This window comes from Mus caroli, chromosome 5 (assembly GCF_900094665.2).
Source record: "Mus caroli chromosome 5, CAROLI_EIJ_v1.1, whole genome shotgun sequence".
Classification (NCBI taxonomy): Eukaryota; Metazoa; Chordata; class Mammalia; order Rodentia; family Muridae; genus Mus; species Mus caroli.
This window is the reverse complement of record NC_034574.1, coordinates 29,914,314-29,938,687: the sequence shown is the minus strand read 5'-3', so window position 1 is coordinate 29,938,687 and position 24,374 is coordinate 29,914,314. Positions and strand designations below refer to the sequence as shown.

Below are 24,374 nucleotides of genomic sequence, written 5' to 3'. Positions count from 1 at the left end.
GCTGGATGAGGAGGCAGCTGTAGCCCCAACTGGGCACAGTGGTGAGCTGGCCCCTCACCCTGCTTGCACCTGGAGCACATTTTTCCACAGAAGCAGTGGAGTGCTGGGGTTCCCAGGCTCCATGTGGGAACCTGTCAACTTCTGACAAAGTCTATAATCTCTCTGTGAAAACATTCTAGCTTCTGCCTAGCTCTTCTCCACAGGCCTGAGCTGAGCACTGGTGGTGGTGGGGGATGGGGGGGCAGGGAAGAGCTCCCGGTGCCAGTGGGGAAGGGAAGGTCTTAGCTGAATCAGTAGGTTGAGGAGCAAAGGCTCTCCTTCAGGTCTGAGCCCCAGGGACCTCAACTAGGGTGACAGTCATACCACTTCAGTATCAATGGAAATGGCACATAACTATGCTGGCCTCCTGGAACTAATACATAGACTGAGGCACAGAGACTTCATTTTAACCTTATAATCAGAAAAGAAACTCAGAGGAGAAAAATAATAATAAAAGGATGAAAGTGACTAAATAAAACATAGCTGGCTGTCTAGCTTGGTTGCTGAAATTCCTTGCCTCCTACCATAACAGGCCCACCTCCAAAGAACAGGACACAGCCCTGGGATCTGAGGTGGAGGAGGAGGGGACATAGGATGGAAAGCCCCCAGGGGCAGGGAAATCACCTGGCCAGGACACCACTTCCTCAGAAAGGCACAGTGGGGGCTGGGAGCCAGGGGCTTCCACCCTCAAGGGAGCTTCTGAAACCTATAGGGACAACTTGATAAGATGTTGGGGACAGCAAGGGGGGTGGCTTGCCCAACTCCTAACAACAGGTAAGAAATCAGGGATGTCAATAAAAATAATATGTATTATTAAACTGATGGATCATGGAAACCTCTCAACTACGTGAATTTCCCACAAGAATAAACATCCTCCGCCAGAGAGAGAAATGGGAACCAAGGCTGTGCGCCTGCGCTTTTTGCCCAGGCTTGGCTGCTCCACCTGCTTCTCTTCTAGCATTAAAGAAGCTTGTCCTGCTCCTAGCTTAAGACAGATTAAATGACATGACCATTATTGTACAAAACACAGGAAATATAACCCCTTTATTCTAAAATATATGCTTCCAACACTTGTGCCCTGGCTCCCTGTGGTCTGCATTCCAGCATGAGCAGGTTTGTAATTCAAGCTGGAGTTTTCTCCATTCCCACAGAGTGACCCCAACAGAACTACTGGGCCCCAGTCCTTCCTAATGCCAGAGGCTCTCTCTGCACCTTCTTGTGGGATACATGCACCAGCATAAGGTGGGCAATTATGAGGCGAGACAACAGAAGTTTCTAGAGACTCTGGTAACTGGTAAGTTCTCTGAATACTACAAGCACGAGGAGTGTCTAGATGAAACTCTCCAAGTAGCTTTAGACAGTTTTTTGGTTTTTTGTTTGTTTGTTTGTTTCTAACCACTGAATGAAAACCAGGGATGATGTCGGAGAAATGGCTAGTAACTTTCCTTCCTGGAAGTCCCACTGAAAGAGCCTTGTACACAAAATCCCTTAAAGACAAAAGAAAGGGGTTGTTTCTTCTTCATCCCACACACAGTTCATCTACTATGCTTTTCTTACAAGGAGACTTCAAGAGTGGCCCGAATTCAGCCAGTGCTTTGAGATCTGAACTTGCTTGTCTGGAAGCTGGTTGTACAAGGGCTCAGCAAGCATGTTTTTGCTTGTTGCTCACAGGCGTGCAGGAGCGTGCACCACAGCCCAGCACACTGCCTAGGCTGGCTAGCACAGTCTCTATTGCTGTTACACAAACACAAGCCTAGGCTACCAAGAAGCTAGCTCCCTCAGCCCAACTCCAACGGAAACACTACCACAAGGGAAAGGCAGAGAGAACATTGTTCCTGAGTACATCAAATGGCAAATATATTTTTATAATTTGAAAATGGCAATAAAAATAATAAAATATATGTGTACTTACCACCATCAGACACAGTTGCAGACTGAAAGAAAAAAGAGAGAGACATGAGTTAATTACATCTCATGACAAGATTGAGGGAACAGGACTTCACTCCTTCCATGGAGAACACAACTCAAAGGTCCTGGGAAGCTCCAGCTACCCAGGTAGGCACTGTGAGAGGCAGACAGTGAGTCAAGCCTTGGGGCTCCAACTCCGCCCCAGCCGGTGACTCCCTGTAAGAGGAAGTTGCCGTCATTTTCACTTGAAAAGAACAAATCCCAGCATGTCTGACATCAAAGTCTTATTAACAGCCCCTGTGATAACAGCTGATCTCCAGTGAGGGCACCCTGCAGGGCAGGGGCTTGCCAGTACCAGACACTGCTCAACTCAGGCCCAGTATACCCCCCCCCCAGTGTTACCCCTACCCCAGAAAGGTATCTAGGCTGTGAAAAGGCAGGGTAGGAAGTGTGTGTGTCTCTAACCACACACACCCAAAGTGGGAGAGTGGCCACCTCAGGCCCTGGGAATGACTTGAGGGGTGGATAGAAAGAGTTTTGTGGGTGGGGTGGAGTGAGGTGGGGTGAGGGGGAGCATGCTAACAACTGCTGGGCAGGAAGGCTCTGGGAATAAAGTCATCAACAGTTCTCTGAGGGAGCTCAGACTGGGCTCATTAGGACACTTGCAATTGGTCAGGTAGTAAATGGCCCAGGATAGGGGCCAGCAGGGAAAGGAAGCTGGAAGAGGAGGCAGGCATCCCAGGGGCAGCAGAGAGGACCAGCTGGAGCAGGTGGAGTAAGGAGGAGCTAGCACAGCCTGTGGCCAGGGTTCTGGCCATAGCATGGTTCCTCTCTGAGAGCAGGCAGGACAGGAGAGTACTAAGGTGGCCCAGAAAGGCATGTGATACCCTATAGATCCAGTGCCATTGCATTTATGTCCACAGCATGCCAAGGCCTCCCCTCCTGGAGCCTAGGCTGTGGTTGGCCCCACAGAAAGCTTCCCGAGATCATACCCCAGGCTTTGTCTCCACATTTTGTTACCACATTTTGCCATAGCACTCAGGTGTCAGTTCAACAGGGCCTCTAAGGAGCAGGCAGCCAGAGTGTGCAAAGCCTGGCTCATCATCAGATCTGGGTCTCCCTGAGGCATGTAGTTAAAAAAAAAAAAAAAAAACCTAATCAGGTGGGATGCACAGATACTCCAGTGATAGGCAACAGGAACACTTAGAACCAATGGCCATAAACTAGCCACTTTCCCCAAGGATGTCAAAGAATGCAAAGATGCTTACAACCCATCAGGGCTACTGGATTTGTGCACTTTCTGTCTGACTCTACACCCCATATCTCCATCCACCTTGGCTAATATTGAAGGGTCCCTATCACTTCCCTGGTATGATACATGTTCAAGAATTCAACTGGTTAACTTTGATGGCTAGACTCCACCCATGATCTGTCATGACACATAGAGAGTAACTTCTGATTATGACTACTACAACCTGTGACAGGGTCTGGACCCATAAAAAACCAGGTCTAGGGCTGGAGAGATGGCTCAGCACTTAAGAGTACCAACTGCTCTTCCTAAGGTCCTGAGTTCAAATCCCAGCAAACACATGGTGGCTCACAACCATCTGTAATGAGATCTGATGCCCTCTTCTGGGGTGTCTGAAGTCAGCTACAGTGTACTCACATATAATAAATAAATAAATCTTTGGGCCAGAGTGAGGGAGTGGGGTGGAACAAGTGAGGAAGGAGCAAGAAGAAAAAGTGTCTGAAGACAACTACAGAGTACTTACATATAAGAAATAAATAAATCTTAAAACAAACAAACAAACAAACAAAACAGGTCTAGGGAATCCAGGTTCCCTAGCCACCAGCAAGGTGCATCCAAATAATTTAAAATGTTTAATTTATGTATATGGTCACTTTGCTTGCCTGTATGTCTGTGACCACTCATAGGCCAGAAGAGGGCGTCAGATTGTAGTGACCCTGGAACTGGAGTTACAGACAATTGTAATCTACTTTGTGTATGCTGGGTACTGAACCTGTGTCCTCTGAAAGAGCAGCCACTGCTCTTAAGTGCTGAGCCGCCTCTTCAGTCCAATAGCCACTGAATGTTCACTTTGCTCGGCATCAATAAGGAGTAGGCAACCATCTACACACTGGCCTCTTTACAGGCCTTGCCATGGCAAGTCAGCTGCCACCACAGTGTGAGGCTGAAAGGCACCAAAGACAGCTCTTCCTGGGGACTTCGAGCAAGATCCATGCTACTGTGCACATTCAGAAATCCTGTCAATCTTATGAGTATAAACCTCACCAAGGTATCACCGTGGGTCACTCAAGACAAACACAGGCCCATGAATCATAGCAGACTGGACACAAATACCAAGAAACTTCAACCAACAATAGAGCCTACAAAGAGGGAAGCCTAGAGACCTCAGAATGGGGAGGGGCCTGGAAGCCCCAGACAGATGGTAAAAAGACAGTGGAAAGGCAGGTGGGGATGAGCACAGCACAGCAGGCATCTGACAATGCACTAGGCTAAGTTCAAGGGACACCTTTTTGTAAAGGTAAACTTTCAATTTTTAAAACCGCTTTAAGTGTATAAGAAAAGGGCAGTACAGAGACAAGTGTGCTTTTTAATATACTACTCTTACAAAGCCAGAGCCCTCAAGAAAGAGGAGATAGGCAGGGGATTGGGAGCAGGTAGTAAAAGCCATAGCCACTAGTGGAGCAGTCCTGGGTGAGCCTGGTCACAGTGCTGTCACCCACTCTCTCTCATCTGAGATGCTCCATTCATTTAGCACAGTCCTCAAGGAGACTGACTTGGAGGAGACACAGGATGCAGCACTCTGGGAAGCACCAGTGTGACCCCCACCTTCAGCAGCCCTTATATGTCCAACACCAGAGCACAAACTGTCATAGACAGGGGAGGCCGGCTACACAGGCCAGAGTCAGGAGAGACACGAGCTGGAGTAACGGCTCAGCAGTTAAAGAAGCACTGGCTGCTTTTCCAGAAGACCAGCATTAAATGACCCACAAAGTAACTTCAGTTTCAGGGTGTCTTCTCATCTCCACAGGCAAAGACATGCATGTGGTACACAGACAAAACATACATGTAATCTACAAATAAATGAATCATTTTTAAAAAGAGTCAGTAGAAACATCATCAGTTGCACATACTAGAAAGGTCGCGACAGAGTGAGAAACAACCATGAAACCCTAGAGAAATGAGTGGTGCCATGAAAAGCGGGAAAGAGGGCAGAGGTATCTGGGGAGCTGGGTGTAGAGGAGAGGTGAGGAGGGAAAGGGGAAGAGGCCGGAATCCCCAAACCATTCCCCATTGCCTTGAAATTACTAGCAGTTACAAAGGATGTTGGCACAGCGCTAAACCAGTCACCTGTAGTTCAATGTGACTTTTTACATTGTAATTTCCAGATCATTTATCTCCTGAGGCCATAGAGGGATGGGGCATTCATAACATGGGCTCGGCATGACCTTCAGACTGTGTTGCCAGGACCTGACTGGGCTGGCCTGTGTTCCTGAAGGAGGGAGATCAGGAGAAGCCAGAATAACCAGAGGTGTACCTCACATTCCCGAGGGCATGTGAAGGAAGACACTGGGCTAACTGTGAGAGGCACAGTCACCTGTGGTGAGAAACTGAACACCTGTCACCACAAACAATGCAACTGGCTCTACAGTACTGTCACAGGGGTGTCACTTTCACTGTAAACATGTGAAAAAACAAACTCCATCAGGAACTGACATCAGCCAGTGGCCCCTGTAGGATGGTGGCCACAGCCTTCTTATACAGGTAAAGCCATGCATGCATGCATCTCTGAAGCGCACAGCACAGTGTTCTGATTACATGCTCACTACAGCATGGTAACTATAACCAAGACAGCATAGCCTCACCTTACAGAGTATCTGTGTGGGGCTCTACTCTCAACCGCCCAAGTGTAGGCTCACACCAATGAACATGAGCATCCCTGGCTTCGTAGCACTTTACTGATCTGATGTCTCCCTGTCCCCACCACCTCTAGCCCTGGCAGTCACTGCTCTACTCTGCTTCAGGACCTTGCCCTTTTAGATTCTGCCATGCCAGGGAGACTATGGAGGATCCATCTTCCTTTCTGTCTGACATACATCAATCAACATAAGATGTTCTGCTCTATGGCAGAACACACAGCCATCATATACACCATTTTCTTTATGCATCTTTCACTGGCACCAGCAGGTACTTGGCTTATTTCTGTGTCTTGACTGTGTGAATAATGCTGCAATGGGCATAGCAGGGGTGCTGTGTCTCAGACTTAAGTTTCCAAGGAAACACTCACTGTTTATACACTGGCTGCACTGAGTGCCATCCCACCAACAGGGAGCCAGGATGCTGGTTCTCCCACTCTTACCCCAATCTTTGCCCTTTAACACTGAGGGCAGGTGTGATGTAGCACCATACTGTGTTTGCACCCCTCCCTGATGAAGGGCACATGTGAATGGTCTGCATGTGCTATTCAGAAAACCAGCTCTACTGCCATGCAGCAAGAAAGATGGATTGATTGATTCATTGATTGATTGATTGATTGATTTTGAGGCAGGGTCTCACTTTGTAGCCCAGGCAGGCCTGGAACACACTACGTAGACCAGACCAGTCTCAAGTTCATAGAGATTTGCTTGCTTCTGCCTCTGCCTCTAGAGTATTGGGATTAAAGGCTTGGCTAATACAGCCAGCTTGTAAGCAAAAATGTTTTGAGTTTTTTTTTTTTCTTGTTGTTACTGAGCTGTTTGAGTTTCTCATATATTTCTGTTATTAACCCTTCCTGGGTCCATGGTTAGCAAGAATTCTTGCACTGTGAAACAGTCTTCCTTTTGCTGGCAGTGCCATTACTGCCATAACTGTAAGGAGCTCCTGACTTGCGTTCCTTTAGTAGTGAACTGAGACTGAAGTGGACGTTGAAACAAACCCCTTCTTCCCTAAGTTGCTTTTGGTTGGGATGTTTTATCGCAGCAGCAGAGATCAAATTGGAACAGTGTGTTATGTGTATGTGAACATCTGTGTGTGTGTGTATGTCTGTGTGTGGACATGTGCACATCTGGATTTACAGGTCCCATACAGGACTGCTGGTGGCCACCAAGAAGGAGCCGACCCTTCCCTGCTGGCTGCATGCTCTAACCCAGTGTGGAGCTGTGCCCCAAAGCACACACCAGTCTCATCTGGTCAGCTCCCTTATCTGGGCTCCCCTGGTTGCCCTCCTCTTGTACCCTCTGGCCATGTCTGGACACCTAACCATGTCTTGCCTGCTCTGGAGCTCTTTGGTTGTTGGGTCAAAAGAGTGGCTCCACAGACCTCCAAGGAGCCCCAGCAGAGGGCTGGGCCACACTGCTGACCTGGCACCTAAACATAGTATTTGTAGCTACAACCTGCAGTCTACCAGTTCTCTTTATGGGCTCATACTCATAGTACATACTCACATAAACACAATACAGTAAATTCTTTTTTTTTTTTGGTTTTTCGAGACAGGGTTTCTCTGTATAGCCCTGGCTGTCCTGGAACTCACTTTGTAGACCAGGCTGGCCTCGAACTCAGAAATCCGCCTGCCTCTGCCTCCCAAGTGCTGGGATTAAAGGCGTGCGCCACCATGCCCGGCTCAGTAAATTCTTTTAATATAGGGACAGCTGGAGAAAATATCCTAGAGCAAGGGGGAAGAAGTACATATTAGGTGCACACCTAAGGAGTTGACAAGAAAGAACTTTTGTGATCCAAGAACCAAAGCAGAAGTCAAGGCAGTGGGGAATGTTCTCAGTATTTCTGCTTAGAGCTATTCAACAAACAGGACCTCAGGGAGAAAAAGATTTGGTTTGTGGAGGGCACTTGGAACAGTGGAGAGAGGGGCAAGGAGGGAGAGAAGGAAAGATTGAGATTGTTAGGAGCTTTTCTGTTTTCAATACAACCAAAAGATATGGGAATCAGGGAAGCTAAGTAGAACATCTCTCAGAGCCTCACATCTACATTCCTTCCACTGCTGTGAAGCCTCAGAAGACTCTGAGACACACCCAGTCCACACATGTACTGTGTGACAAGGTGCCACACGGCAAGCACCACACAAACACATTCAGTGTCACATCTGACTGAGATGGTTTCCTGTAGAGATGCTGAATGGGAACATCACCCATCCTCTGTCCTGGTGCCTCCATCCCTCCCCCAGCAGCCCCTGCTGTGTCTGGGCTCTGGGAATTGTGAGGCATAAGCAGGATGGGCAGTGTGTAGGGAAACACATGCCAAGAATATTCACACGCACACAGCCATGGCTGACTACTTGTGTGGAGGTGCTGGGCTCTCCTTAGAAAACGGAACACAGAAATCCAACCCACATAGCCCTTCAGGGAGCTCCCTGTCCATCAAAGCTCACTCCCTGTGAGCCACCAAAGGCCCACAGACTCCAAGTATGGGATCAGCACTCAAAGTAAGGTAAAAGCAAGGGAGGTGAGAACATGTGGTCTTGGCTATGAGTCTGAAGGTCAAGTTCACAGCTGCTCATGTGAAGGATCAGATTGTCTGGGGTTGAGTCAGAGGACAGAGGCTAACTTTTCCTGAGCTGAGGGAGCAGATACAGGGATGGGAAATGAATTAAGACTGATGGGGCTCCAAGATACCCAGGGTTCTGAGGCCCAGGGAGGCTGCAGAGGCTGGCAATGACTCGGTTTTAAGGTCTGAAACAAAACTTGTGTTGACAAAGACAGAGTTGGGGACATCACCTCACACAGTGGAGGGCTGGACGTGCAGGACCCAGGGAGGATGTGCCTTTGCAGAAGCATATTCTTGTCACTCAAGTGTTAGTGGGCCACACCAGGCCACAGCCTCGACCCATGTTAGCAACGTTCTTTCAACTCTACTTAAGACAACTTCTGGTTTTTCGAGACAGGGTTTCTCTGTGTAGCCCTGGCTGTCCTGGAACTCACTTTGTAGACCAGGCTGGCCTTGAACTCAGAAATCCGCCTGCCTCTGCCTCCCGAGTGCTGGGATTAAAGGCGTGCGCCACCACGCCCGGCAACTTCACACTTTTGATTTCACTTTCTACTGCTAGGAAAATATGTCAATGGATATTTAGCCATGTGTACCCACATAAATGGCTTGGACTGCTTAAATTTCTAATGGAAATAAGTTGTTCGTGTGAACATGCTGAGTGTGTAGGTGACATGGTCATGTTTTAAGCACCAGCTGCTCCTTGTTTCCTAGATTTTCAATCCCACAAACAACTGGCCAGCTTCACCCTGATGTGCAGAACACTGTGGGTCTACCAAGCTCAGCCCTGGTCAGGACATCATTTCAGAGCCCTACAATAGGTAGCCCATGGGAAATGAGCAAAGGAATTTAATTTGGCTAAAAGAGAAACCCAAGGGGTGTGTGTATGTGTGTGTGTGTGTGTGTGTGTGTGTGCGGGAGGTGTGGATAGAAGATTCTTCAAGCTCAGCCCATAAAGGCTGAGCAAGCGCCAGGCAGAGCCAGCCTCACACACATCCACAGAAGCTGGATGACCTGCCTTCTTCATGTCCCCTGGCAGCCACCAGCGTGGCTGCACTCATCATACCCACACTGCCAGCTCTGCAGCTGCCAGCCATGACCCTCACAAATCAAACCCCTAGTCTCTTCTCACATAGGACACGCAGCATGAGAACAAGGCAGAAGGTTCTAGACACCAGAGGGAGGCAGTGGGCATTCAGGACACTGTGATCTGAGCCACCCCGCATGCCACACACACAGCCCAAGTCCCCGTGACTACTCACGTCTTCCTTGCTATTCATTTACTTCCCCTCATATCCCAACTATAGCCAACAGAGCTCCCAGGAGGACCCTGAACAGGTTCCACACTAAAGTCCTACACACCACCCCAAAGAGACAGTGGGCCTTCCACACAAACCCTGAAAGAAAAGCCACTTATTTTCTTAATAGGACCAGTTTTTATTTTCTAATATTAGGCATACTCCAATACAACCTGACAGCCTCTCTCCCACACGGCTCACCCTGCTGGTCCTGACATCTGAGGCCTAAGGAAGAAAGAAGGATGCTACCCTACTTGTGGTTGTGCTGACTGTCCCCTCACTCCACAAGGGGCCTTAAATGCTTCCAGGCACTAACGTCACTCCCAACAGACCACCCAGGAGAAGGGAGGGGCTAGAAGGGTGTCAGCACATTGGAGATGCTACAGGTTTTACTCTCTCCTCAAGTAGTTTACACAGTTCAGTGCCCAAAACCAACACATCGGGTGCTCATGCAGTCCAGCACATTATGGCAAAGGGGTATGTGTGCTCCCAGTCTGCATAATCCCAGGAAGCCATGGTCAGGGTTTCTGGCCACTGAGAACCTCTTGTTTCTCTGGATCTAACTGCCATGTGCCCTGAAAGACACTGGACAGGACCTGGGGAAGCTATAGTACTCCCTGCCTCGGGGCAAAGAAAGCACAGACACCTGTACTTTAAGAAAGGCAGCAGTGAGCATGCGCACTAGACACAGAGCCACAGTATTCTTATGACCCACCCCCACCCCACCCCCATTTTAAAGATAAGCAAACTGAGGCTCGGAGGAAAGAGATTCCCTCAGGACCAGGGGTTTGAGAACACTCACTCCACCTTATATCCAACACCAATGGGCAAGGGAGCACCTGTCTCGGCCTCTGGCCAGCAAAATGAATCAGCTGGCCATCTGCCTGGTGGGAAAGAAAAAGATAAGAAGCAGGGAACCGCACTACTTCAAACACAACCATGTCACCTGAACATATCAGCCCAGCGGGAGCTGCTCCACCTGGAAAGCCACCCCTGTCCTTAGGGTCACTTCTGGCCCTGCTGCAAAGGGAAGGGCATGGCCGATCTCCTATGCGCTGATACTCTACACCCACACCTGGCAGGGATAATCTAGCAGCGTCTCCTCCAGGAAGTGGGACTTAGGTATTAGGAAGAAAGATTAAGCAGTTCCCAGAGAGGAAAAATTTGAAATAAGTACCCATGGATTAATGACAATCTTCCATATAAGCTTACATTTATTTTTATCTTCCATCAACAGAAATGTCACAAAAGAAAAATGTTATTTTTGTCTTCTCTCACACTTTAAAAAACAAAACCCTATTACACACTTAACTTCATACGCTCCTATAATAAGCAAACATTAAAATCTGGTTGTTTTCTATATGTTCCTGCAGAGCCAATTTGTTAAATTTTGAAATGTGAGCTACAAGCTAGCAATTTAAAAAGAAGTGTTAATGTTTATCCACTTGAAACTCAGCATTTCAACAAAACTGATCCACTAGCATCTTTAAGAGCTGTTAGAATTACTATGGGTACTAAAAGAAAATGTTTGGTGCTTTCAGACAGACACACAGGGTACAAGCAGTACCGGCTTACAAGGGGTTGGGGGGACCCAGTGTCCCAAGAAGCCACACAGACAGCCCTGCACTAGGGCTGAGTCCCACACTCACCCATGGAGCTCACTCTGCCCAGCCCTGCACTGGGGCCATGGTCCTCGGTGCACACTCACCCTGTGGCTCTCACGACCCAAGGAAAGCAGCCCCAAAATGTATACTTCAAAGCACCTGGAAAGTCCACAGCGCCTATTCCCAAACAGGTGAAGATAAAGTAGTACCTGGATGCCAGGCTGGCTTATAGCATCCCATTCACACACCACGCAGCGGCTGGATGGCTTACCTGCTGGTCAATAAAAACGTCCGAGTCATCTGACAGCCCCTTTTCCAAATTCATCTTAAAACAAGAAAACGTCCATAATGCGCCAGGCACCTGGATCTAAAACCTCATCCGACACAGCAGCATGCCTGTGCATGTCAGAAAAGTTCAGACATTTCAGTTCCATGTGCTCCCTTCGTCACCCATAGCAACAGGACACCGAGGAAGCTGTGGTCTGCCAGAGACTCAGACTCTATCTTGATCGTCTCATACAGAAGAGTCATTTATATATAAATCACCCTGTGAGATCATTTTTAAAGCATTTCCTCTACAGAATCTGAAGAGCAACACTGGCTGACGGGGTAATTTCTCAGCACAACAGCTGCAAAGAATTTGTGTTTTAGTGGCGTGGTATGGTTTGCAACCTTAATTACAGTTGCCGCTGATTCTATTATAAGCCTGCTCCTTATGCACGCGCTTCCTCTGTGGCAGCCAGCAGGATCTAGTATGTTCCTAAAAACCCCTCCACCTCCACGCAGCATCTGTGAAACATGATTGGTTGCATTTGCTTCCCAAGTATGAACAATCCAAGAGCGTATGAACCTGATGGATCCTGGCTTGTAAAAGGAAGACGGCGGAGAGAAAGTAGTGCTATAACCTGGGTCCCACTGCAAGATTACCTGCCACTTTCCTGAGACTCAGTGAACCGCTTACCCAGGTGCCTCCAGGCTTTGCGGTTTGGCCAAGCTGGTCCCACAGTCCTCCATCACCCCTGAGTGACCGAGTGACAGCCTCAGAAATTACAAACGAAGTGCCTTTGACCCTTAGGCTGTGACAAGCCTTGGGTTTGCGTCAGGCCACCAGATGGAAATCCCTAGGGCCAGACTCACCTTTGCTTTTCCTTGAGAGAGACGTGTGTGACCACAAGGCAACACTAAGGGCTGAATCCACAACACCTTGCCTTCCCTCCCAAGTAGAAGCTGGTGACAGCTGGCCAGGATGAGAACTGGCAAAAGCTCAAGCTCCTCAGACCAATGGCTTCTGGGGGACTTGCAGCCATGATCAAAGGAACAAAGCCAGCAAAAGCAGCAAGGGGTAGGGATCATGTCACCACCCTCACCCCAATCCCAGCAAAGGTGAAGGATGCTAATACCTTACAGGGGTGAAGCCAACAAGGGCAGTGGCTTCCATAGTTAGAGATGATGCAAATGGCCTAACCTTTACAGAGCTGCTCCTTGCTGAAAAGGGAGCACCACCTCTGCTCTGTTGGGAGCCTGGAGACTGTGATCTGTCCTTTGAGGCTGTCTTAGTCAGGGTTTCTATTCCTGCACAAACATCATGACCAAGAAGCAAGTCGGGGAGGAAAGGGTTTATTCAGCTTACACTTCCATACTGCTGTTCATCACCAAGGAAGTCAGGACTGAAACTCAAGCAGGGCAGGGAGCAGGAGCTGATACAGAGGCCATGGAGGGATGTTCTTTACTGGCTTGCTTCCCCTGGCTTGCTCAGCCTGCTTTCTTATAGAACCAAGATTACCAGCCCAGAGATGGTCCCACCCACAAGGGGCCTTTCCCCCTTGATCACTAATTGAGAAAATGCCTTACAGTTGGATCTCATGGAGGCATTTCCCCAACTGAAGCTCCTTTCTCTGTGATAACTCTAGCCTGTGTCAAGCTGACACAAAACTAGCCAGTACAGAGGCCAATGACAGCTGGCCACAGGGCACTGGGAACTGTCTCTATGCCAGAGAGTCTAAGTGGCCTACAGCAGTGAGAATGACAATTGTCTGAGGGCCTAACACTAATTTACAGTTTGGGGGAAGGTGCAGAGGGCAGGACATCCTAGTCCACAAGCTCTCCAGACCCTAAAACCATCTATGAGTGATCAACATGCACATGAGCCAGGCATGGTTAATGTGCACAGAAGAACTTGCTGGGACCTTGGGAGGCCACCCAGCCATATAACACTTAAGAACCTTATGCAGAAAGCTAGATGCTTACTTTTATCATCTCAAACAAAGGCCTGCATCCAGGTGTGTTCAGTCAGGAATGAGAAGGGAAGAAAACAATGGGATCTTTTTGTATGGATGCTGTGGTTCAGACACAAGCAGCCTGGGGCCTTGAGGGCACATCCTCTCCTCTCATACCTGCTGTCTGGCCTGGCCTTTTAGCTGATGAGGTCATTAGTACAGCTGAGAAGAGTCTCTTCTGAGGACAGGCCTTGAAGAAAGCAAGGCCAACACCCAGGGCTCTGCTGTCCTGTTTCCTAACCCACACGTGCTCTGAGAAAGGACTGATTAGCTGCCTGCCAGATCAGGGCCAAAGGGTGACAGATAACAGTGGTGGTGGCCAGAGTCTCGTGTGCCTTCCTTCCTTCTTCTGCCCACCCCCAGTGCTGTGGGATTGTTTTCAAGCCTGGGCCCACCAGGCCCAACACAGCTCTCACAGATAGAAGCCTCTGGCCAGTTCAGGAACAAGAAGCCAATAAGACAGCAGTGGAGGGCCTCACCAAGACAGTGAGATGTGTGCAGAAAACATTGGATACCAGCTCAGAGTGAGTCTCTCTCCACTCTCCAGCCCAGGCCAGCCACTTCCCACACCAGCTACCTGGAGCCCAGAGAAGAGTGGAAGCCATCATCTGGCAGATCAGCAAGTGCATGTGGGATGGGCTCCCGCCATGGTGTCAGATGGATACTCAACCTAGAGTACTCAGAACACTGTCACTTGGTCCGACAAGAAGTGCCTACTAATTGTCCACAGTGCCCAGGAACTGCCTCACCAACACCCCTGCCCCAGAGCCAGCAGTTGGAGAAAAGGAGGCTGGAGTCCACAGGATGTGGCCAAGGGTCTGGACAGAACCACAGGGAGAAGAGGAAGGTGACAGCATTGTAAGTAAGCAAAGGACCAAGACCAAGCAGATGTTAAAAACCCATGGGAGGCGAGCCCCAAAATTCTAGTGAGAGCAGAGGGCTCCCCCAGCCTCCCACTCTTCATCCAAGCATCACCCACTGGGCAGCCGGAGAGACCAGCCAGGCTGAGTCCTCTCCACCTACCAGCACCATCAGAGTGTAACCTTACTCTGCTCCCACTCTTGCCCACTTTGCCAGAGCAGGCCTAACTCTGCCCTCCACCACCTTTAATTTAAAGTATAGTGTCTTTTTTAAAAAATAATACATCGTAAGTATAAATTTGGCATTACTTGAAGTTAGACAAAAAAATTTTGTCTACCTGTCTACCACCACAGCTTGCACCTGCCCTCAGGTTCTGTTGGCTGCTGTATTCCCAGAGCTAAACAGAGTGTAGAAATGGAAGGTAACCCAGTGAGCAGTAACTGAATGAGGAAATACTCCAGGCAAAGAGAACCCCAATTGTGTCTCTGAGTAAATAAAGAGTCATACAAATGAAGAGAAGCGAGGACTGTGAAAGACCAAACGAAGCAGTATTCTAAAACTTTCTCTGAGAATCAGGAAAATATGGATTAAAACATAAAGAAAAAGAGTTTATTTTGAGCTGTCTGCAGAGCAATCTTAGAGAAAATGACAGCTCTGCAACCACCAAGTCTCAGGTAGGGGAGGCTACAGTGGAAGCAACCAAACCCACGAAATGTCAAGAAGGCGCCTGCCCACAAGTCCTGTCCTGGCTCTCACTTGGAGTTTTTGCATGCTTTGCTAGGGATTGTGACTATGGTGAGCAAGAAGAGTGGCTGGGTCTGCAGATACTCTCTAAGCACCCACTACCTGGAGGGCCTCCTCCCACACTACAGGACGGTTCTCCAACATCTGGAGCACAGGACTACTTTGGATGGAGGCAAAACTGTGACTTGAGCGCCCCCTGCTGCCTGGGGGCCTGCCATTGTCAGTACCTAAAAAACAGTATCCCTGTCAGAGTAATTAATTCTGTGGCAACTCTAGCTCAGGTAAAAGAGATCAAGCCAGCTCTTCCAGCAGTGTTCTGCAGGGCACCAATACAAAGGACAGGTCCCTTGAGTCTGGAAGGTCAAGGAGTAGGGGCTAAAACATGGGCTTTACCCAGGGATAGAGAGATCAGGTATACAGGACAGGCAGTGCCGGCCCACAGATAGGGAAATGTGGGAGCCAAAGGAAGATCAATGTGTAAGCAACAAGAGATGGTTTAGGGCCAGCCAGGCTACTCAGTGAAACCCTGTCTCAGAAAGCAAAACAAGGGCCAGCAAGATGACTCAATGAATAAAGATACATACCACCAAGCTTGCCAAGTTTGATCCCTGGAACTCACACAGGAGGAGGAGAGAACAGAATCCCACAAGTTGTCCTCTGACCGCCACACTCACGCTGTGGCACAAGCATGCACACATGCACACAAGCACACATACACACATGCACAAATGTGGGTCCTTCCTTCCTGCACTGCCCTCCAGGCTGGTTCCCAGGCACCAAGCCAGCCGCTACTTGTTGGCAACAGCCATCCTGTGGAGTTAAGGTGCACCCCTACAAGGAGGATTGTCCCAGCTGGGCTTATGACAGTTTGTATACTCTCATGGAGGGTCGAGGAGGGTCACAAGCCCCCTCACCTGAGTATCCACTCTCTCCCTAACACGTGGTATATGTAACTGCTGAATTGTACATGGCCTGAGGAGGAGCTAGCGTATGTGGGCTAAGGGAGTTGAGATGAGGGGAGGGAGCTTCATCTATGAACTATGGGGAAGACCTTATCTTTGCTGAGTAGTTTTTTCAGGCATGGCCTGTTGAGGGAGCTGTAACTAATCCCTTTTCTATGCTCTCTCTGTAAGGAAGTCTGTCTTAGGGTTCCCATTGCTGTGATGAAACACCATGGCCAAAGCAACTTGAGGAGAAAAGGGTTTATTTGGCTTACACTTCCATATCACTGTTCATCATCAAAGGAAGTCAGGAAAGGAATTCGAGCAGGGCAGGATCTGATGCAGAGACCATGGAGGGATGCTACTTACTGGCTTGCTCCTCATAGCTTGCTTGGTCTGCTTTCCTATAGAACCCAGGACCACCAGCCTAGGGGTGGCACCACGCACAGTGGCTGAGCCTCCCCATCAACCACTAATGAAGAAAATACCCTCCAGGCTTGCCTGCAGTCCACTCTGCTGGAGGCATTTCTCACTTGAGGCTCCCTTCTCTCTCATGACTTTATCTGTGTCAAGATGACATAAAATGAGCCAGCACAGAGCCCAATAAGCTCACTGGTTCTCCAGAGTGGGTGTGGGAGGGAATCTGGCCTTGGACTATAGTTAGAACCTCAGGAGAAGGGGTTAAATCGTGTTTACATCTTCCTCTGGGAAGGAATTTTAACACCAACATCATATAAACAGTGTGGGATGACAGGTGGTTGGAAGGACAGGTGACCAGCACCTGCAGTGTCTTGAGAGGCACAAGTGACCAACATGCAATCAGGACTTGCCTGCTAGGACAATGTCCTTAGAGTCATCCTCACACCCTTATGATCTTGGACACAATACTCCTGGCATCTTGCTAGGGAAGAAATGCTGCCGTTCCTGCACAGCAGCAATTTTGCCACCTCCATATGGAGTAAAGACACCTGGGTCTCCTGAGTATGTACTAAAGGGCCTAGTACCAAAAGCTCAGTATGGGATCATTGGGTGGACTCAGAACAAGGCAGATAAACAGCCAGGAGACCTCAAGGTGTGGTGACTACTGTAGGCCCTAATGTCAGTGTGATCACAGTCAGGCCTTGGAGGATGACAAGGCTTCCCCCATACTTGCACGGTGGTCCCACAACAGCTACAAGACTAAATCCAGTGCGAGCAACATCTCTTATTTCCCCAGTGCACAAAGAACTATGATTTTCAATGGAAGGTGGTTCCTGTCCACCTCTTCAGTGCCAGAGAACATCACAGTTCAACTCATGGAAGATCAGTCAAGGAGAACTGGAGACACCCAGACACACAAAGCTTTAAGGGACATAGGCTTCCCATGGGAGGTCTATGCATCCCTTCTGGCTGCTCCCTGGTTATGCCTCCTTCTCCCAACTTCAGGCTCTGCAGAGGCTTCAGTTCTGCTTTCTTCCTGGGGCTGGTCCTGCAACCTCTCATCACCTGAGCCAGAACAAAGCATCAGTCTTCAGGACCAGACCTGCTCCAACCAGGACCGTCCACTGTGTACAGGTGGCAGTGGTGGTTTTCCCTCTTGGCTGTCAGCACGCCAGGCTTAACACCACCAGCGGTGCAGCTGCTTCAACCTAGATTTTCCCACGTCTTCCCTTCCTGTGTGGCGCAGTGGCTCTGTCTGTTTTGCTTCCTAGAAGCTGCAGGATTTTGGAAAAGCAGCAAATCCATACATGAACAAAGGCTCCTTAATAAATTATTAGAGATGGCTGACACCACCAGGAAGAGCTTTTCATAAACACTTATATCCCCATCTCTTCACCCCACAAACAGCAAAAGCCAAAGGCAGGGATCCTGCTGCAATCAAGATGTAGCCAGGAAGGGGGCCTGATGTCTACTCAGGTAGCTTCTCCTCTGCAGGAATCAAACTCCCTCAGTCTCAGCATCCCACTACTCAAACTGCCACCCAGCCTTGGGAGCTAACCTGCAAGCCAGGCATCAACAAACAAGTAGGCTATGAAGATGGTTCAGTCTCCATAGTAAAGTGTTGGCCTTGCAAAGCACAAGGACTCAAGTATTTTTTTTAAAGCCAGTGATGTTGATCTGTTAAGCCGCTGTATTGGGAGGCAGAGAAAGCAGACCCCTGAGCCTGAAGCTGGTGGTCAGTGGACAATGGATGAGTAACAGCACAGCACCTGAGGACGTCCTCCAGTCTCTACAAACAAGAGCACACATCAGCACCTAGACACACACAAAACAAACGCAAAGCCTGAAGCTGGTCTTAAATTGCAATTACCTTTTGAGTGTGTGTGTGTGTATGTACATGTGTGTGTCTGTGTATGTGTGTTCACACATGCGTGCTGAGATGGAACCCAGAGTTTTGCACATGCTAGGCAATTGCTAGTCCAGGACTCTATCACTGAGCCATAATCACAACCCTGAATTACTTTATGATTAATTTCTCTTCTAACATCTGGCTCTCTTTGACAAACACTGGACACTTCCCATCTTAGCACAGTGCAGCATGGTGAGAATGCTTGATGCCACAAGTACTAGGACTTAAGAACAGGCTAAGGAGATAGAGACGGAGACAGAGAGTGCCATCCATGGCTTCCAAATTCCTTTACAGAGCATAGGCATACTCACATTGCATATGCTCAGGCTTAACACAGAGCAGCCCCCCGCCCAGCTCCTAGGAGGTCTGCAGGCCCCCTCCTGTCTGCCCTCTATCAGGCTGAAGCCCCCAGCTCACCCCATTTACTCTGCCAGATGATCTCACTCTTCTCACAACACTGAATCTGAAAGACAGGCACACTGGGCATATACAGAAGAGACTCCAATGCAGCCCTAAGGGCAGTCTGCAGGCGCTGCCTCAGACCTGCTCTAAGGCCCTGCTTTCCTTCCCACCAACCCTCCTTACTCCCTTCTTCCCTAGAATTGAGACTAGTCTGTCCAGACCACTCCCACCGCCTCTCTGGCCTTCACCTCACCCATCTTCTCAGGCATACCTGCAAAGTCTGACCTAGCTATGTCCTTGCCTCCTCAGATCCACACAGAGCAACCACCAGCTCGGGGACAAACACAAAACTATGGCACCAACTTAAAGATGGAAAACTGATTTGGGTTCACAATTTCAGAAGTTTTAGTTCGTGGACAACAGATGCAATTTTTTCTAGATCAGTGAGAGAGAACAAACGGCAGAGGGGTATGGAAGAGCGAAGTACTGCACTTCACGGGGGCCAGCAAGAAGACTGAGAAAGAGCCAGGAGAGGGAGAATAAAATAGGAGAGCAAGAAAGAGAGTAGGGAGGGGAAGAGGGAGGGTGGGACAGACAGGGAAATCAAACAGCTCCTAAGGATTCATCCCTCATGTGACTGACTCCTCCAGCTAAGCCACACCTACTCCAGCTAAGCCACACCCACTCAGCTCAGCCACACCCACTCTAAGTCCCACCCACTGTGGCTAAGCCCCACTTACTCCAGTTAAGCCACACCCAGTAAAAATCCTAGCACCTCTTAAACTAGCACCAAGCACCAAGACATAGGGATAAAAATCTTCAACCCATGAGCTGGAGGGTGCATTTCAATCTCAATCCATACCTAAAAATGGTTAAAATGGCAAGCTGCATCATGTGCATTTTCCCATAATAAAAAATTTAAGTACAGATCTTTTCTCCTCTTGGCCCTTTGAATTTCCACAAAAATTTTATAAAAATAATCTTAAATTCGGTAAACACCTGCTGGGATTTTGATTAAAGCTGCACTGAAGCACAATAGCACAGAGTAACTCAGACGGTTTTTACGTGAGGGGAAACAAATCAAGCACAGTGAGGCCAAGGCCAATGAACTCAGTCTGTGAAGCCCGAAGCCTGCTTGCACCAAGGCGGAGGGTAGGATGGGGCTCCAGAGGCGCCATCAATTCAGGGCAAAGCTGGAGCGTAGCTAAAGGACATAACAGTACACTTAGAAAAAGAGTTAAGGGGTGTGTGTGTGTGTGTGTGTATACCACAAACACACGTGGAGGTCAGAAGACAACTTGTAAGAACTGGGCTTCTTTCCACCATATGGGTTAGGGTTCAAACTCAGGTTTCCAGGCTTGACAGCAAGCATCTTTAAGACCTTCTGAGCTATCTCACTGATCCATTATCCAGGATGGCTTTTTAAATTAACAAGAAATTTGATGTTCTTACCATACACACACAAAAAAATCACTATATTTGGTTACATGGAATATCAATAAATACCTCAAGACATGATATTGTACATGATAAAAATATAAAACTGTATGTCAACTTAAACTTGCAAAAGAATGCATTGCACTGAATCCCCGATCCTTTCCTAGCTGTGTCCACAACTGACTTTTGTATCCATGTACCCAGCGGCCTTGCTAATCTCCTCACTACTCTGAGTAACTGGCCATCACTTGGAATTTTCTGTTAAAACTTTTTCATTTATTTTTTGCAAGCACTTCATATGTCTGTTGTTTTTATCTCTGTGTGTCTCAACAATAATACCAGTAAAAACTTAAATGGAAAGTAGAAGCAGACACTGTCTTGGCTGGTCTTAGGATAGCTTAGTATAACGTGTGTCACACCACACCATGACACACCATGACACAGGCCATTCGGAGAACTTGATGGGACCTTGGATGCTCCTTTTCATTCTTACATTGTTAGCTTTTGTTCATCATATATGGACAATGAACTATACCAAATGCGTTTTCTGCCTGTTTAGCTAATATGTAACTATTTCCTACTTTACTCTGTTAATGTGGTAAGTCACACTCTAGGGGGAGGGAGGATTAAAATTTTAAATATCAAATAATGTACCCCTAAAATAAAAACTGCTGCACTCAGATTGCTAATACCTTGCTTAGGATTCTCACATGTAGTATTAGCCAATCTTCTAAACTTTCTCCTCAGAGCATTTGGTTCCAAGGTTATAGTGGCCTCCTATAAACCAGCTGAGAATAAAGCACCCCCTTTATCTACTGCTAGATAACTGCTGCGTTACCCTTGATTACTGCCCTGCTTCTGCTCCTATTCTTTGGCTCATGTCCAAGCTGAGATGACATTCCACTCTCCTTGTCGCACACTGTTGGGGCTGGGGAGACAGCCCAATCTATGCAGGCCTGTCCACTAGCGTGAGGACCTGATTTCAGATTACCAGCCCCTACATAATGGCTGGGCATGGTGCTACACATCTTCAACCCCAGTGCTCGGAGGGCAGAGACAAGACTTCTGGAACTCACTAGCCAGCTAGCCTAGCAGAATCAATGAGTTTCAGTGAGAAAACTAGCCTCAAATATAAAGTGAAGGCAGACCAAGAAGGACACCAGATGCCAGCCTCTGACCTCCATATGCAAGCACATGTGCATACAACTCACATGAACATGTACATACACTGCCCCCCCCCACACACACACACATGCATGCACACTCACACACACAAAAACTATAAGAAAGTTAAATTAGTAATCCCTCACTGGTGTTTTGAGTCACGTGAGAACTACTCTGGGGAGGAGGATCACTTGGGGCAGTTCCAGAGGATTGCAGCCCATCACGGGGGGGACCAAGTGGTTGAGATTCACAGTGGCAGTAATGTGTGTCAGTGGCTGTTCACATGGTAGTAAGCCAAGAATGAGAGCACAAAGGTGGAACCAAGGCCAGGTGTAACCTTCAAAGAGCCGCAACTAGGCCCTAACTTCTGCGGATGGGGCCTCTAACAGCTTTCCAAAGTAGTGCTAGCAGCTAAGGACCAAGCATTCAAAACATGAGCCTATGCAAGGCATTCCAGGTTCAAACCTAACAGGTTTTAGCCACGCCCTGCATGTTTAGGCAGGTGGTTACTTCCAGTGCTGTTCAGTTCAAAGCACTTCCTAATATCCATGGGGATGTCTTCTTTGAACTGGATGAGTTAGCAAGGAATGGCTCACTGAGCTGACAGGTGCCGCTGTTTCTAGCCTGCCTGCAATGAGGCTGTGCACCCTTTGTCACTCACTCTGCTGAGACTTGCTTTACAGCATGAGCTCAGCTTTGCAACAGTCCATGAGAGTATAATGAGAAAGCACTAGGCACCAAGTCACAGCAATGGGGGAAGAGACTAATGTGTCAAGAGGGACTGAGCACCGTGAAAGCAAATGGTGGGAGAGACAGAACTAAGTTCAGCACCATTCCATCCCTGCAGCCAGAGGGCTGGGAGGCAGAGGCCTCCAGAGACCCAGGTAAGAGACAGAACGATTGGCTCCAGTATACTTCCCTCACAGAGGGCAGAGCAAAGTGCTCCTAGGTGCCAGCTGGCTGGCAGCTACCAAGGCTATTGCTTAGTCAAGACAAAAGAAATCAAGGTAGATGATCAGGAGGCCAAGTAAAGACATGACTCTATTCAACTTGCAAACTTAAGCTCCTTCTCAAACTGGAAATCACTAATTATGGGAAAGATCAGGAGACAATCAAGGCAAGTGTCATCAATAGCAGTGCCTCAGTTTCCCCTAGTGTTCAACTTGGCAGAATCTAAAATCTCCTGGGAGATGGGCTTCTGGACATGTCTGTGGAGGATTTATCATAATTGTGCTATTTGAAATTGATTAGAGAACCCTATCTTTTTGTTTTGTTGGTTGGTTGGTTTTGGTTTTTGTAGACATGGTTTGTGTAGTTCTAGCTGTCTGCGTCTTGGAACTCACTCTGTAGACCAAGGTGATCTCAAAAACAGAGATCTGTCTACCTCTGCCTCCTGAGTGTTGGGATCAAAGGCCTACGCCACCACTGCCCAGCTGGGAGCCCCATCTTAATCATGGACAAGGCCATTCCCTGCAGAAGATCCAGGTGTATAAAATTGAGAAAGCCAGTTGAGAACTAGCATGACAAAGTCATCACTCCCTGCTTTGAGCTCCTGCTACCATGACTCCTCTGCTCTGATGACCCATAACCTTGAGCTGTGAGCCAGAATAAATCCTTTCTCCCCTAAGTTGCTTCTGCCAGGGTACTGGGAGGCAGCATGCTGGGAACGTGTGCAGCTATTCTAGGCCAACAGCAATGCTCCCACCCTGTCACAGGACAGTCAGAGAGAACCTGAGTCCCCAGATCATCGCAACATTACAGGGCTCATGATACCTGGAAGGGCAGGAGACAGACCTGCACTCAGGGCTGCGCATTAGCAGAGTGGTGAGAAGTTGGATGTCTCTTCTCAAGAGACAAGTTGTTAGCACAGACCTCTCACCAATCACAAAGAAACGGAGGTCTGAGCCAGGCGTGGTGGCACACGCCTTTAATCAAGTGAGTTCCAGGACAGCCAAGGCTATACAGAGAAACCCTGTCTCGGAAAAAAAAAAGAAAGAAAAGAAAAAGAAAAAGAAAAAGAAAAAGAAAAAGAAAAAGAAAAAGAAAAAGAAAAAGAAAAAGAAAAAGAAAAAGAAAAAGAAAAAGAAAAAGAANAGAAAAAGAAAAAGAAAAAGAAAAAGAAAAAGAAAAAGAAAAAGAAAAAGAAAGAAAGAAAGAAAGAAAGAAAGAAAGAAAGAAAGAAAGAAAAGAAATGGAGGTCTGGGGGCCTGACTAGACTCTTGATTGCTGCCTGCCTCTCCTTTGGGAACATGGCTCACACCCTGCTGCCCACAGTGTTCCCACTGCTGCTTCCTGCTGCTAAAAGCAGCTCCCAGTTATGCTGAGCCAGGTGGACACAAAGTTTCTACATGGAACAATGGTCAGCTTCCAGTATCAAACTGTCCATCATGAGTGTGAGACTGGTCCTGTCCTGGGCTCTGCATTGCACCTTTCCATGCAAGGAGACAGCTCCTCCTTACCCTGGTCACTCACAGCCAGGGCTCACACGGGAAGTGCTTGGAACCAGTGACTGTGGAGGACAGTGGATGAGATGGTGAAGCAAATGGGTCAGGATGCAGTGCCCAGAAGATTAGAGTCTGACATGGTAGCCTGGACATATTTGTGTGTAAGAAGAATGAGCCCAGGTGAGACTGCAAAGGATTATGAGCAGGACAGGTGATGAGGCTGGAGGACAGAAAGGGAAGGCCTCAAAAAGGCAGGAGTGACCAAGAGCATGAAGACCCGTCCCACATGGCTGTATCCACCACCGAGCACCCTAGACCCCCCAGCCAAGACCTTCGAAGAACAAGGCCAGCCTCTAGGCTGAGAGGGCAGAAATGGAGTGGCACAGAGGCAGCACCAACATCAGCTCATGGCAGCCTCAGTCCCAGCT

The 24,374-nt window shown here is 48.3% G+C and overlaps 1 protein-coding gene across 6 annotated transcripts in view; it reads right to left on the bottom strand.

Moving 5' to 3' along the window:
• Positions 1-24,374, bottom strand: part of Rgs12 (regulator of G protein signaling 12) — an 88,705-nt gene that overhangs the window by 38,823 nt on the left and 25,508 nt on the right. For 5 of the 6 annotated variants that reach the window (XM_021162904.2, XM_021162907.2, XM_029477648.1 and 2 more), the window contains exon 4: positions 1,952-1,973. In XM_021162904.2, coding sequence (XP_021018563.1) covers positions 1,952-1,973 — 22 coding nt within the window. Of the gene's footprint in view, positions 1-1,951; positions 1,974-11,619; positions 12,067-24,374 lie in introns of those variants that run through there. The other variant, XM_029477649.1, reaches the window with a different exon arrangement.